Genomic DNA, 14,181 nt, shown 5'->3' with positions numbered 1-14,181 from the left:
CTACTCAGGTACGAAAACTGACTAACCAGTGTCTAATATGGAAATACGCGTATATCGTGACCGTTATTATCAGGTCCTAGAAAAATTGACCAAGGATATCTCAGGTATGTAATGTTGTGCATGCAAGTATCAGAATATACTTAGTGTCAGAATATACTTAATAGTCACTATATCATATAAGCTTCATGTCTGTATGTACAATCTCGAGACACCAATGTGCCTTAAGATTGGCCAGCAATAGTTATAACAGAAGTTTACTGTGTTTCATACGTCTACGTCTACGGTGAATAAAAACAAAATAAAACATAAACGAAAGTGCTGCAGTTTCCGCGTCTTGTGCTACAAATATCTGCCCTGTTTGACGTTCAGCAGTCAATCTAGCCCTGCGGGCTTTCCATGGAAATGCGGCGAAAATACGTTGAAATGCGTGAGTTACTAAGAGCCATAAACCAGTTGTCAATATCTGGACATCAAGTCCTACTTCGTTCCTTTCAAAGCTAATCCAGCGAAATACATCATTAATGACCCTCATCCTATCCGCATTGTTGTTGTTTGTCTCCAAGTCTGTGTGTTTTGGGCTCAGGGTGGTTGGCAATGGTCGGATAATGTGACGCCAGGTCGGAGGCGTGCTGTCAGAATGTTGCCGGGAGATTTCACCGCCCTGACCTGGAACGGTATCTCTGACGTGCCGCAGAGCTTCTGTCAGCTGCTGGTGACCACTTCTGGAGTCTTCGATTACTGCTGACTGCAGACAAGCGTAGATGTGGAGCGTAGCTACAAAACAAACAGTATCTTGGAATGCAAATGCTCTTCTTAAAAATGTCTCTGACATGTAACCTTATAATATCAAATTGATGTGTGGATAAACCAGAGGACATGTGCGTAACACAAGCGCTAAAAGTTCCTTTAAAAGTTTGTGCCCCATTAACAAGTAGTAGATGTGATAAAAAATTCTTATCTCCTCAAGCGTACAAAGTAACGTCCTTCGCCTGCGGTTCACAGGTAAGCGACCAGAAGGTTGTCCATTTGTCAACTGGTAATTCAGTATTAGAGAATGGCGCTTGTGATCCTGCGGCATGGCAGAACATACACCTGAATGGCCCCACTGTCCAACATTCTTCTGCCAACCCGAGCGTTTGTAGCTGATAGCCACAGCACCACACACACCAGCGCTGTGGAGAACATGGTGGTTGTCCTGGGCTTTTTCCTCCTTACGGTACTCTTTGCAGGGATACCAGGTAAACAGTAACATGGGTTGACATTAATTATAAGTATCTCGACTTGGTATCAATCACTTCTAGTAAGTTAGAAAGGTTCAATATCATCCACCTAGGAGTCAAATTGCATATACTCCGATGGAAAAATGCGTTGTCTAGTTTTTCGTTCAGCGCAAGTATGGCAAATGTCGTGTTCTCTTTGTGCTTCCTGCGAAAGTTGACGAACTGTCACTTCAGTGCTGAGTACATGAGAACTTGAAAGTTGAGAAATTGCGTACAAAAAAAGAGCGTATTTCCAGGGTCCGCAGGTCTGGCGCCGGCTGTGGCGTTGAAGGCGTCCCTCCTGGCCGGGTACGACAAGAGCTCGCGGCCGGTGAAGGCGGCGTCCACTCCGGTAAACGTGGACTTCGACATCACACTCAAGCAGATCATCGACCTGGTAAGAACGGTTTTTAACGACCTGGTAAGAACGGTTTTTAAAGGTTCAATGTCGTACTTGATTATACTGTAGCTTATGGCTGTGCTTGTGGTTTATACATGGTTGTGAGGTTTCTGCGTTTAGCAACCTCATGTTGTGAAACCAAGGCTTTCAATTTCTTGTACACGTATAGATTGAATGATCAGCGCCAGACTAGCCTGGTTACCAAACCTGTCCTACATCCTCTCCGCAAGGACTCGGGAGCTATAATAGGTTTGGTAACCAGGCTAGGTCAGATAAGATCATTTTATATATGGCGGAGCAACTTCGTTTACTTGATGATTTCTTTTTCGTAGGCGGAGAAAGAGCAGGCATTTCGAATGAACCTTTGGCTACGTCTGGTACGTACTGATCAACTAGTAATGTCTGCATTTCATGTGCTGCATCAAACTTTAAAATAGATTGGTTTTCGTAGTTCTTTCGTCGCCTTTGACTGCCATAAACTGTACGTTATTCACGTTCAGTACTGGGTGGATGAGTATCTGACGTGGAACGCCTCAGAGCACGGCGGTGTGGACTCCTTAACCATCCATTCCTCCGACATTTGGAGGCCTGACATCTTCCTCTACAACAAGTGAGTAGAAAGTAGCGTCCCCTTGCGGCAATTACTGACAATACATATTAACTTGATCGTCACTGGTCTATATGTGTGGTTTTAACTGCGGGGCGGTGCCAGTCGATACATGCCTGGTATCAACAGCGGATCGTGGGGATTCCTCATTTTCAGGTATGCATTTTTGCAGTCACGAGATTTCCACTAACATTACCATGAAATCCAATCCCTGTCATATATTTACCTTTTTGCATACTGCAGCATAGCGGAGACCTATGGGGCCTTGGGAACCGTGACGGACCTCTCAGTGACCAACACGGGACAGGTGTCGTACTTAACACCAGCCATCTTCACCAGCGCATGCCCAGTGGACATTACAAGGTTCCCGTTTGATCGGCAGGTAAGACGATGTATGCTGACAATTTCATGTCTTCGCTTTTTTCGGGTCTTGTCGAAGGACGAGTTCTTACAGCAGGTCAAATGCACACAGAAGTCATATGTAATACTATATTCAAGAGGAAAAGACACAGATTCATCAAACGAAAAACGCCAAAATGTTCATATATCTTCAGAACTGCGTATTGGAGTTTGGGTCCTGGATCTACACCGGCAGTCAGCTGAATATCTCCCTCATCAAGTCCAGCGCGGACACGAGTACCTACACAAAGAGCGAGGAATGGATCCTGAGAGGAGCGCCAATGGAGAGGAAGGTCAGAGGGAATGATTATTGAACACAAGAAAAAGATTTCAATTCTAACATACTCAACATACCAACATACTCACATCTCAATCTTAAAATATATTTTATTCCAGTATCTAATGGTTATCCCTCACAGGTGGCCGTCTACACATGCTGCCCCGATCCTTACGTCAGTGTCCTCTTCACTCTGCAACTCGAGCGTCGGTCCTTCTTCTATATATTCAACATGGTTCTCCCCTGTATCATCCTGATGGTTCTGAACGTGTTCGGCTTCTACATCCCCCCGGACAGCGGCGAGCGGCTGGGATTCTCCATGACCATCCTGCTGGCCCTTGTCGTTTTCCTGCAGGTTTTGTCAGGCTCTTTACCGGCAACCTCAACAACTACTCCACAACTAGGTGAGCTAAACGCAAGAATCTGGAATATTTCCTTTTTTTATGAAATTTTATAAGGCTCTGTAGCTTCCAATGACCTTTTGGTATAACAAGCTTAGTAATTCGAAAGTCTTTACGATGCCGTCATGTAGGGCTCAAATTGGATTACAAATTGGTTAGGAAAACGTAGTCATATTTTTAACCAGTTTCCTCGTAGGCAAATGTTTTGTATGCTTTCAGTTGTACTTACTGCTCAGTGATGCTAACCATTAGAATTGTCAATGCAAATAATTTTGATATTGGTATGGATGTATGTTCCGTCGCAGGCCAGTTCTTCGCCGCCACCATCGCGCTGGTGGGCTTCTCGTGCCTGGCCTCCATCGTGGTGATCCGCCTGTCCTACAGCAGCCCGCCCTCCCGCCCGCTGCCCCGCTGGCTCCGCCTGCTTCTGCTGCGCTACCTGGCTCGCCTCTTCTGTATGAACACCATCGCGGAGGAGAAACACGTGGTTACCCCCATCAAAGAAGACGTCGAAATTCTCGCCCACACAGACAGCAAAGAGGGAAACTCGCGTTCTTCCACGCACGATCTCCATCTCTGTGAGGTCATCCGTCACATCCGGGACTTCAGCCATCAGCATGTGGAGAAAAAGCAAGAAGAAGAGGACCAGGACGAGTGGAAGATGGCGGCTCTGGTGCTGGACAGGGCTCTGATGTTTGTCACTGGCCTGGGAAGCATTATTGTTTGTCTGATTCTGCTCCAATAATTGATGGCAGGAAAACCTTTGATAGTGGCCCTACTGACGGTCCACCCATAACGTCTTTAGTACTGGGGAAGTCCAATACTTTCAGTTTTGGGGCCTTTCTACCCAAAATCCTATTTGTAAATGGTGATTTATTGGTTTCTGCCAACCCCGCACATATTTGCGGTGATATCTGACCCGATCGATGTTTCGCGGCTAGCGCCAGATTGTCCGCTAGGCGGCGCTGCGACTGAATCTGTGACGTAAAAGGTTTCATTGGAACAGATTTGGAGCGCGCGCCATTTCAGTCTGTCTGCCAGTACATAGCTCGCTGCAAGTATGCCGCGTTGTGCAAGTTGTGGCTGTTGGTATGGCCCTGCGTCAAAGGAGCGCGGCGTAAGCTTCCACAAGTTTCCAAAAGACCACGATAGGCTACACAGGTGGTTGGTCAGCATGAGGAACAATCTTGTAAATAAACTGACGCCGGAGAAAATCAAGGAGTTAGTACACAAGAAGAGCGTCCACTGGCGGGTGTGTTCAGACCATTTCGAGCCTGGATGCTCGTGGAACTCTAGTTGTCATTGAATTCTGTTGAAATTTTCAGTCTGTATGGCAGAAGTACGCATGTAGCTAGCTGTTTTCTTTATTTAAAACAAATAGCACCTCAGATTTCAAAGCCTTACAATTCCAGATGGAACCAAAAATGTGACGACCACTGTACTAGCTGTGAGCACAATTATTATGGGAAAATGTAAATCCGACTAACACATGTGTCAAAGATTAGAACGCATACAGAAATGTACTGTAATTAGCAGACAAAAAGGTGTTGTTTTGACAAGTTGTTATAAACCACAAAACAGGAAAGGTAGTATTCTGCCACCTCAATTCCTTTCTGTTGGGCGTATGGGCGGTCGATATAAATAAATCCGTCAAAGGGTTGAGTGAATTACAACGTAAACAAACCGCGGTACTGACATGTTAGAGACCGGCTCCTGCACGCCCTGCCGGATCAGATCCCACCGAAAAATCAGCAAAGTTAGGAGGTTTGCCGGGTGCAGAATCACATCGAAGTCAGGGTGGTTTCTGATGCATGGGTGGTCTCTGTACCGACGTTCTTTTCAGTGTCTGTCAGCTCTGGCAGGTCGTGACAACAAACACTCTCCCGTACAGAGGGCATTTCCAGGCAGTTTCTATTGTCTTCGTTTCCACACCGGCACCAGTCCCGGTTCCCCAACCTCCAACGCTCTGTCTCCACATCACCGCCATCCCAAACGTTGTCATCGCCTGGATCGGGCTCAGAGTCGCCACTACTGTCAGTTTGTGGTTCAAATCGGAAGGGTTGCACGCCCGCCATTGTTGTTTACGCTAGTAGCAGAATGAAACCTTTTACGTCACAGATTCAGTCGCAGCGCCGCCTAGCGGACAATCTGGCGCTAGCCGCGAAACATCGATCGGGTCAGATACCACGGCAAATATGTGCGGGGTTGGCAGAAACCAATAAATCACCATTTACAAATAGGATTTTGGGTAGAAAGGCCCCAAAACTGAAAGTATTGGACTTCCCCTTTAAAATATCCAAGCATCAAACCAATGTTGATATTCAAACGATAATCAATGAAGAAACCGACGACGAGTGGTGGTTGCGATCGAGACTATCCATCCGCATTTGTGTTGCGTCATGATTCAGTACCACGTCATGTCAGGGTCACCTTGTTTACTTTTGTTTGCTGTCATGTTTCGGCCGGGCTGTGTACAAAACACTGCCCATTCATGCCGAGGAACCCGAGACCTTTTCAAAGTTTTAAATTTTGTTGTTTGTCAAAACACCGTGGTCTATAATGTATTTCTTCTCTGCTTTCTTTAGCTCTTTTTAGCACAAGTTAATGAAATAAAAAGGAACGAATAGAAAGCGTGCTTCATGTTTCGCGTCATAAATGCAATATGATGAAGAAGAGAGTGAATATTTCTTTACATGGCATCATTTGCCATCCCAACATCTGCTTGGGGATCACCTATAATTGAGTCACCGAGCGGTCATTGATGCTGTGGGGTCATGAACTCAGGCTCAGGCGAGAAAGTGGTAGAATCAGTTGACAACACATTTTTATCATACGTTTGTTTGGTGCATTACGTGTAGTTATAGTTACATAAATCAAGGACAAAATTCGTCTCAAAAGACGTTCTAGCTTTGTAACTTTAAGAGAGAACGAGTTTGAAGCAATATAAAGCCTGACATTTCGCCTTTTGCATCTATCTTGTAATTTACTGTCGTGTATGAGATGCTTTAAATGGAATCGATATCATTGACTAGTTGTTACAAGAAGTGGGCCGAGGGAGACACTACGATCGTATTACACAACGTAAGCTGCAATCAGTTCCATCTAGTGGTAAATATGCACTGTAAAGATATCAAGGAATGGTCTCGGTCGAGAAGTACAGAACGGCCATTGTGTCAGCATGACTCAGCCTTAAGTTTGTATCACAATGCTAACCCAGACAGGTACATTATTAAACGTACTGACGAATGTGACTAAGAAATCTCATCCTTAGCCACAGCTTCTATAGAAACTACTGAAGGGTCACCGCACGCGAAAAGGTACACCTGTCTTTTGACTGACCCATTCAGGGATTCCATGTAGGGAAATCTAACCTTACGTCGTATCGCTATGGGGACGAGCTAAAATTACAGCAAATGTCACACTCCTGAATAGCCTCACTGTCATCAGACCCTCCACTGGATACATTCCCTCCTCACTTCTCCACAGTACGGACAGCATGAAGATCGTTCTGTGCTTTTTCCTTTTTATAACGCTTTTTATCTGGATTCCAGGTATGTATCTATCAATACGTTAACAATTCCATGATTACACTCCAAAGTGTTCTAGTTGACTAGGATCTATCATCAGTCTCAAAGGTTAGAATCGAATAAATTCAACTGGTGACGTTAGCTTGCTTAGTGAGTTCCGATCCTGCCAGCATGTTAACGTTGCTAGCGCTGCTTCTCAAGTATGTGGGTGCCTTCTCGTTGTCCTTTGCAGTCCCATGAAAGGTTTTTTGTCCGTCTTGGCAATATTGTTCGAACTGGCTTCCCCAACAAGGAGAAGACAAAGACCCCCTGGCCACGACCTTCGTAATATTACATGAATAGAAATCCCCAACATCAACACAGTGATGTATTTTCAGGGTCGGTCAGCCAAGATGTGGCTGTGGCCTTGAAGGCGTCTCTCTTGTCCAACTATGACAAAAGTTTGCGGCCGGTCAAGTCAGCGTCTACAGCTGTGAATGTGGACTTCGACATCTCACTGAAGCAGATTATTGACCTGGTGAGAAAAATCTATCCCTTTGCTGGAATTTCATCGATAGACAGGGGCTAGTCGTCATACGCGTATCACTTGTATCACTTTAATATGTTCTACGCTGTCTTTATAGTTTATGTTTGACACATAAACGGTTGGATCAAAAAATTTGAAGGGTCTATTAGACATTAAATGTTAACGCAAGTGGTTGATGATTTTTCTTTTTGTCAGGCGGAAAAAGAGCAGACATTCCGAATCAACATCTGGCTGCGACTGGTAAGTATTATATGTACATCACATAATGATTAAAACGGGTGCAAAGCTGATGATATAATTTCTGGCCAACTTTGACATCATTTATTGTTCTACTACTACAATGTAGTAGTGTCCGTAACACCTATGGGTGCAGTATTTGATGACCTGTGTAATTCACGTTCAGTACTGGGTGGATGAGTACCTGACGTGGAACGCCTCAGAGCACGGCGGTGTGGACTCCTTAACCATCCATTCCTCCGACATTTGGAGGCCTGACATCTTCCTCTACAACAAGTGAGTAGACAAAGTTTTAAAGTTATGAAAAAGTTGGTGTATATAAAAAGGTATTGGTATTCCTTTTCTACCGTTTACAGTAATGAGATTTGAATTGAATCTCCAGATAGATCTAATTAATCGTTCCCTTCGTTTTCCTGTATGTTTCATTTCAATGCCAACAGCATAGCCGAGACGTACGGTGCCATAGAGCCCATCACGGACGTCACCGTGACCAGTGACGGACGGGTGTCATACCTCCAGCCCGCCATCTTTACCAGCGCGTGCCTAGTGGACATCACGAAGTTCCCATTTGACAAACAGGTAGCTAAATTTTAGAAGATTTCTCAACACCTGCGTTGTGTCATGGCCGCATGATATGCACCTTTCATAACGGGAAAGATGTGTGCGTTATTATCGTTACACTGAATTGTGCCGCATAGATATTATTAGTCCAACGTAAAGATGGAGCCTATCTCAAGTTTGTCATTCGTTTATTCTAACAGAATCAACAACGATGACCAAGACGTATCATTTCATGATACATGTACCATTTTTTCAGGAATGTCTCCTGGAGTTTGGGTCTTGGATCTATGATGGCGGCAAGGTGAACATCTCCCTGGTGAATCCCACTGCAGACCGCGGCATATTTACCCTGAACGAGGAATGGATCCTGAATGGAGTACCCATGACCAGACTGGTAAGAACATGAAACGATTGTTTTGTGCTGTCTTGTGCTGCACTATGTTGTCACTGTTGTGTATTGTTTTTGTGGTGTTATGATACTAGTATTAGATGCCGCTATTTTGTAATGTGTTGCATTGTGTTGTGTTGTGGTATTGTGGTGTTACATGTATGTAGGATTCAGGGGTACGATTGTGCTGTGCTCAGTTCATCTAGTCTTAGGCATTCGATATAAGTTTGTGACCTTCCGTACATTCAACAGGTGACCATCTACCCCTGCTGTCCCGACCCTTACGTCACGATCGTCCTCACCTTGCAACTGGAACGTCGGTCCTACTTCTACATGTTCAACATGGTTCTCCCCTGTATCATCCTGATGGTTTTAAACGTGTTCGGCTTCTACATCCCCCCGGACAGCGGCGAGCGGCTGGGATTCTTTATCACCATCCTGCTGGCTCTCGTCGTCTTTCTCCAGGTTTTGTCGGATTCTCTGCCAAAAACGTCAACAACTACTCCTCAGCTTGGTAAGCATCAATGCCTATCGTTAACGCATCCATTTTATCCGTCTGTCCACACAGATATGAAGAAAATTCTGATATAATAGCCTTGCAGGCTTTTCCTCATCTGGCCCTTATATTCTTATGAAACTAGATAGGAGGCTCTTGATAAGTCCAATGATAGTACAAATGTATCTTTACACCAATAAATGATGTTGTTATATATATATGACAGTGATCTATCCCATCCTTTTGCAGGCCAGTTCTTTGCCGCCACCATCGCGCTGGTGGGCGTCTCGTGCCTGGCCTCCATCGTGGTGATCCGCCTGTCCTACAGCAGCCCGCCCTCCCGCCCGCTGCCCCGCTGGCTCCGCCTGCTTCTGCTGCGCTACCTGGCTCGCCTCTTCTGCATGAACACCATCGCGGAGGAGAAGCACGTGGTTCACCCCGCCAAAGAGGGCGTCGATAATCTCGTCTTCACGGACTACGACAGCGACACCAGCCAGCAGAAAGCCAAGGACGCGCTGAGTGTCTCGCTCGACCTGTCTGTGCGCGAGATCACACGCTACAGCCGAGAATACTCGGCCCAAGCCCGGGAGAAGAAAGAGGAAGAAGAGGACCAGGACGAGTGGAAGATGGCGGCCCTTGTGTTGGACAGGGCCTTTTTGTATCTCGTTGGCCTGGCAAATATCATCGTTTGTGTCGTGCTACTCCGTTAGGTCATCTGACTCAGTTGTGGACGTCAAGATAAGGAACTATATACCTTGTGTTCATGGACAAAGAAGCGAGTATTGAATATTTGATTTGATTTTGATCTAATTTTGTCGTCCTTGCTGCCATCTGTGCCATATCAATTCTGTTCGAGCGTGAGTGTGATTTTTTTTAAACAAATTTAAAGTCCTCAGTAAAATTTAAGGAATACATTAGAGTAGAAGATGTATGTAATTGCGGTAGTATTTCATGTGGAACAATAAAACAAAACAAGCAAACAGGCTGTTTGACATGATTTGTGGTTGGGATGAAAACGGCCGGTGTTGTGGTGTAACAGGTACAGACCCTCTCTGGTGTCAGTCTGGCGTCGGTACAACACAGCTCGCCCGGACGGGCACATTCTCTAACGTCCTGACGAATATTATGGAGAAATCCAACACCTTCGGAAAGGTTTATAGGGACGCAAAGATATTGACCAAAGAGGGCATGTGAAAGAGAAAAGGTGTACTTGTCTTCCAGCTCCCCCATTCAGCTATTCAATAAAAGCCAATGGCCTTGCGATGTAGCGGCATCATATGTCACACGCCTGAATAGCTTCACCGTCATCCGATTCGTTAGTTCAGTGTGGTTTGTTGGTCACCTTACCTCTAACCACCGACCACGGGCAGCATGGAGACCTCTCTTGGCGTTTTACTCCTTACGGTACTTTTCACATGGATACCAGGTATGTACACATTGGTTTGGACCCCATGTAATTATTGTCCGGATCCGCTGAATAAAGCATTACGAGTGTAAGAGGTTTCTTGGTACGGTGTTCCGCGTATGTTGAATCTCCTGGTACATTGCCATGTCAGTAGCTAATGAGATTCATGTGCAAATCACTGCTTCTTGTATACTAATAAAGCTGTTTTTAGTCGCAAATTACATACCAAGACTGTGTTCAACAAAATTATTGTCAACAGCCCACGGCTTCCTTTTTCTTTCAATGAAGAAGTGTGTGCGAATGTATACGCTGCATCAGAGATTTATTCAAACCATCTGTTTATACAGTGACTCGCTCTACTCTACTCTGTGGCTTATATTACATTCACAACAAATATACAGACGTTTTTCTTGGCCACTGGAAGGGAAATTTACACAAAGACGAAATGCCCTAGCCACCTCTATCCTTCATAACAACAGCGTAAGGAACTTAAATTTGTATTTTCAGGGTCCATAAGCCAGGATGAGGCCATAGCCTTAAAGTCGTCCCTCTTGTCCAACTATGACAAAAGTTTGAGGCCGGTCAAGTCAGCGTCTACAGCTGTAAATGTGGACTTCGACATCTCACTGAAGCAGATTATTGAACTGGTGAGAAAAAAATTCCCCTTTGATCAAATTGGATCCATCAATCTGGGCCGCACCGTCACAGATATGTTTGTAAAGAATAAACAGTACATACAGGGTGTATTTTACCCTTTTAAATTAGCAAGTGGAGATCTAAGATAGCCATTGCAACGCCCATATACTGCACATATGTTTATCGCGATGACCATACCACCGTAGTTTGAAGCACATATCCAAAGTTTATGCAGAGTTGTCCCGTGTTGACCACAAGGTCCATAATTTCTCCTTTTCAGGCGGAAAAAGAGCAGACATTCCGAATCAACATGTGGCTGCGTCTGGTGAGTATCATAAAGAGCTTCTGATTACTAAAAACAAAGACCGCTACAGTTCAACCTTTTTAATCACATTTGTTGATTAAACTGTATATTATGCATACTCTATCAGTTTTTGGTTTTACAAGCTGCATTATGTAGACAAAAGCGATTACCTGATACATGTATCTGTATTCTTAACGTTCAGTACTGGGTGGATGAGTACCTGATGTGGAACGCCTCAGAGCACGGCGGTGTGGACTCCTTAACCATCCATTCCTCCGACATTTGGAGGCCTGACATCTTCCTCTACAACAAGTGAGTATACCTGATTGTGTAGACAAAGACGGGATATTTAATATGAAACCATGGTGATGGAGCATGCCTTTCAGGATGTCTTTTACTGTTTCTTCAATGAAGTTATATTCCATAGATTACAGAATTTTTACGCTTTTCGTGTAGTTTTTATATACTGACATTACCCTTAGATCCAATCTCCCGAGTTACGTTGTAGTACTATCTATATAATCCAGTACGTCCTCTGTAAAAGTTTGGTTCTCTTTTGTCATGACAGCATAGCCGAGACGTACGGTATCATAGACGCCATCACTGACGTCACGGTGACCAGTGCAGGACGAGTGACGTACCTCCAGCCCGCCATCTTTACCAGCTCGTGCCCAGTGGATATTTCAAGGTTTCCATTCGACAAGCAGGTACACCTGGATATCTGAAATATTCGAGATATGATAATATTTTCCCTCCTTAGGTTTGGACGTGAATAGGATGGGACGAAAACGAGTGAACCATGTACAATGAAATGGCGCCATGGATCCTAAACAGTCAAAGTTTGATATCCAATGCCTCCGTATGATTGACAGCTTGGTGCGTATGATAGTTTCACCACAAGGCAGCCAACATGTGCTCTGTATCTAATTTTGCCGCGTGAACTGTTCTACAGGAATGCATTCTGGAGTTTGGGTCTTGGGTCTACACCGGCGTCAAACTGAACATCTCCCTGGTGAACCCCACTGCAGACCGCGGCATCTTCACCACAAACGAGGAATGGATCCTGAATGGGGTACCGATGGAAAGAAAGGTAACGACACAGAATGTACGTAAATTGTACATGATTCAATATTGTAAAATTCTACCTTCATCTTTTGCTGTTTGTGTTGCTGACATGGAGTACCGCGTACTCACATGCAGGTTGCCATCTATACCTGTTGCCCCGAACCCTACGTCAGCATCCTCCTTAAAATGCAACTGGAGCGTCGGTCCTTCTTCTACATGTTCAACATGGTCGTGCCCTGCGCCATCCTGATGATCCTGAACGTGTTCGGGTTCTACATCCCCCCGGACAGCGGCGAGCGGATGGGATTCTTCATGACCATCCTGCTGGCTCTCGTCGTCTTCTTGCAAGTTCTGTCGGACTCTCTGCCAAAAACTTCCACAACTACTCCTCAGCTTGGTAAGCACCCATATCAATCATGAATTTCTCTGTCATTTGGTGTCTGTAGAGCGGCTTACAAAAAAAGGACAGAACGCTGATGTTCTAAGAGTTCTTCTGTCTTATAATGTATTTCACATTCCCGTCACAGGCCAGTTCTTCGCCGCCACCATCGCGCTGGTGGGCTTCTCGTGCCTGGCCTCCATCGTGGTGATCCGCCTGTCCTACAGCAGCCCGCCCTCCCGCCCGCTGCCCCGCTGGCTCCGCCTGCTTCTGCTGCGCTACCTGGCTCGCCTCTTCTGTATGAACACCATCGCGGGGGAGAAGCACGTGGTTCACCCCGCCAAAGAGGGAGCCGACGATTTTTCTGATCAGGAATTCGAAGCCATCCAACAGAAGGACGCGCCGAGTCTGTCACTGGATCTGTCTGTGCGCGAGATCGCACGCTACAGCCGGGAATACTCGGCCCAAGCCCGGGAGAAGAAAGAGGAAGAAGAGGACCAGGACGAGTGGAAGATGGCGGCCCTTGTGCTGGACAGGGCTCTGATGTGTGCCGTTGGCCTGGCGACCATAACCGTTTGTGTTATCTTACTCCGTTAAGGCTTGTAGTTACACCAATACTTGGCTGTATAGTTTTCTATGATTAGGAACTGAGAATGAGAACTGATAATCTTTCAACGGAATTGTCAGATATGCAGTAATCAATGACAACGGTTGTACAATTAACACAACTAAGAAGTAGGCTCTCAAAAATCTTTTGAGTCATCAACTTAGTCACTTGTAAAGTAAAAAAAACAATTAGATTGATATACGCTGTCTGTTTTGGTTGCAGAAATATCACTGACATGTGCTGTGAATATTATGTAATCAGGATAATGTAAGATATGAGCTGAGCGTGTGGATACAATAAAAAAAATAGCATGTAGGAATGTACCCAAAAGATGCTAAAACACTGTGTGCAAGTTTAGACTATGTACGATTAAATGTGTGGAAATGCGAGTGACCGTGACATGGTTGTCTTCTCCTCGTGCTTTAGGCCCTGTAGACAAAACGTCCAAGCGAGTCCATTTCAGCACCGAGGACAGGGACGTAAGTACCGCTTAGTGACAGTGACCAACGGGCATCATTATCTTAAGGTCTTTATCACGTAGAGCTTAACGACGTAAATCCCTTCCATGTGACACCTTTATTCCATGTCCCCTCACATCTGATACCTTTATACAATGTACCGGAACCGTGGCGTGTGAAGCTCTGAGAATTCTTACTTCTACTGTTTACCCGTACGCCGTAAAGTTACCAATCGCCCCCCCCCCCCCC

At 45.2% G+C, this 14,181-nt stretch overlaps 3 protein-coding genes across 3 annotated transcripts; all 3 read left to right on the top strand.

Annotated features, from left to right (window-relative positions):
• The first annotated feature begins 1,183 nt into the window (after positions 1-1,183).
• On the top strand, positions 1,184-4,122 carry LOC109482027 (neuronal acetylcholine receptor subunit alpha-10-like). Its single transcript, XM_019784680.1, has 8 exons — positions 1,184-1,238; positions 1,526-1,656; positions 1,992-2,036; positions 2,160-2,269; positions 2,510-2,648; positions 2,821-2,958; positions 3,085-3,346; positions 3,649-4,122. The coding sequence occupies exons 1-8, from the start codon at positions 1,184-1,186 to the stop codon at positions 4,086-4,088; spliced, it is 1,320 nt and encodes a 439-aa protein (XP_019640239.1). The 3' UTR covers positions 4,089-4,122.
• Positions 4,123-6,839: 2,717 nt separating this feature from the next.
• Positions 6,840-10,191, top strand: LOC109485473 (neuronal acetylcholine receptor subunit alpha-10-like). The gene is made up of 8 exons (XM_019789125.1): positions 6,840-6,894; positions 7,248-7,387; positions 7,592-7,636; positions 7,800-7,909; positions 8,074-8,212; positions 8,451-8,588; positions 8,835-9,096; positions 9,328-10,191. The coding sequence occupies exons 1-8, from the start codon at positions 6,840-6,842 to the stop codon at positions 9,786-9,788; spliced, it is 1,350 nt and encodes a 449-aa protein (XP_019644684.1). The 3' UTR covers positions 9,789-10,191.
• An 18-nt stretch (positions 10,192-10,209) lies between these two features.
• Positions 10,210-13,592, top strand: LOC109485140 (neuronal acetylcholine receptor subunit alpha-10-like). The gene is made up of 8 exons (XM_019788575.1): positions 10,210-10,504; positions 10,991-11,130; positions 11,400-11,444; positions 11,626-11,735; positions 11,992-12,130; positions 12,376-12,513; positions 12,624-12,885; positions 13,016-13,592. The coding sequence occupies exons 1-8, from the start codon at positions 10,450-10,452 to the stop codon at positions 13,462-13,464; spliced, it is 1,338 nt and encodes a 445-aa protein (XP_019644134.1). The 5' UTR covers positions 10,210-10,449; the 3' UTR covers positions 13,465-13,592.
• The last annotated feature ends 589 nt before the right edge of the window (positions 13,593-14,181 follow it).

Source organism: Branchiostoma belcheri, unplaced genomic scaffold (assembly GCF_001625305.1).
Source record: "Branchiostoma belcheri isolate BF01 breed outbred unplaced genomic scaffold, Haploidv18h27 scaffold11, whole genome shotgun sequence".
NCBI lineage: Eukaryota > Metazoa > Chordata > Leptocardii > Amphioxiformes > Branchiostomatidae > Branchiostoma > Branchiostoma belcheri.
Note: the sequence above shows the minus strand (reverse complement) of the source record. Positions and strands in the feature narration are given on the sequence as shown.

Coding starts and splice junctions, on each gene's coding strand:
- LOC109482027 (XM_019784680.1), top strand. CDS start 1,184: ATGGTGGTTGTCCTGGGCTTTTTCCTCCTTACGGTACTCTTTGCAGGG. Junction 1,657..1,991: donor TCAAGCAGATCATCGACCTG/GTAAGAACGGTT, acceptor TCTTTTTCGTAG/GCGGAGAAAGAGCAGGCATT. Junction 2,270..2,509: donor GACATCTTCCTCTACAACAA/GTGAGTAGAAAG, acceptor TGCATACTGCAG/CATAGCGGAGACCTATGGGG.
- LOC109485140 (XM_019788575.1), top strand. CDS start 10,450: ATGGAGACCTCTCTTGGCGTTTTACTCCTTACGGTACTTTTCACATGG. Junction 12,131..12,375: donor GGTTTCCATTCGACAAGCAG/GTACACCTGGAT, acceptor ACTGTTCTACAG/GAATGCATTCTGGAGTTTGG. Junction 12,886..13,015: donor CACAACTACTCCTCAGCTTG/GTAAGCACCCAT, acceptor TTCCCGTCACAG/GCCAGTTCTTCGCCGCCACC.
- LOC109485473 (XM_019789125.1), top strand. CDS start 6,840: ATGAAGATCGTTCTGTGCTTTTTCCTTTTTATAACGCTTTTTATCTGG. Junction 7,910..8,073: donor GACATCTTCCTCTACAACAA/GTGAGTAGACAA, acceptor CAATGCCAACAG/CATAGCCGAGACGTACGGTG. Junction 8,213..8,450: donor AGTTCCCATTTGACAAACAG/GTAGCTAAATTT, acceptor CCATTTTTTCAG/GAATGTCTCCTGGAGTTTGG.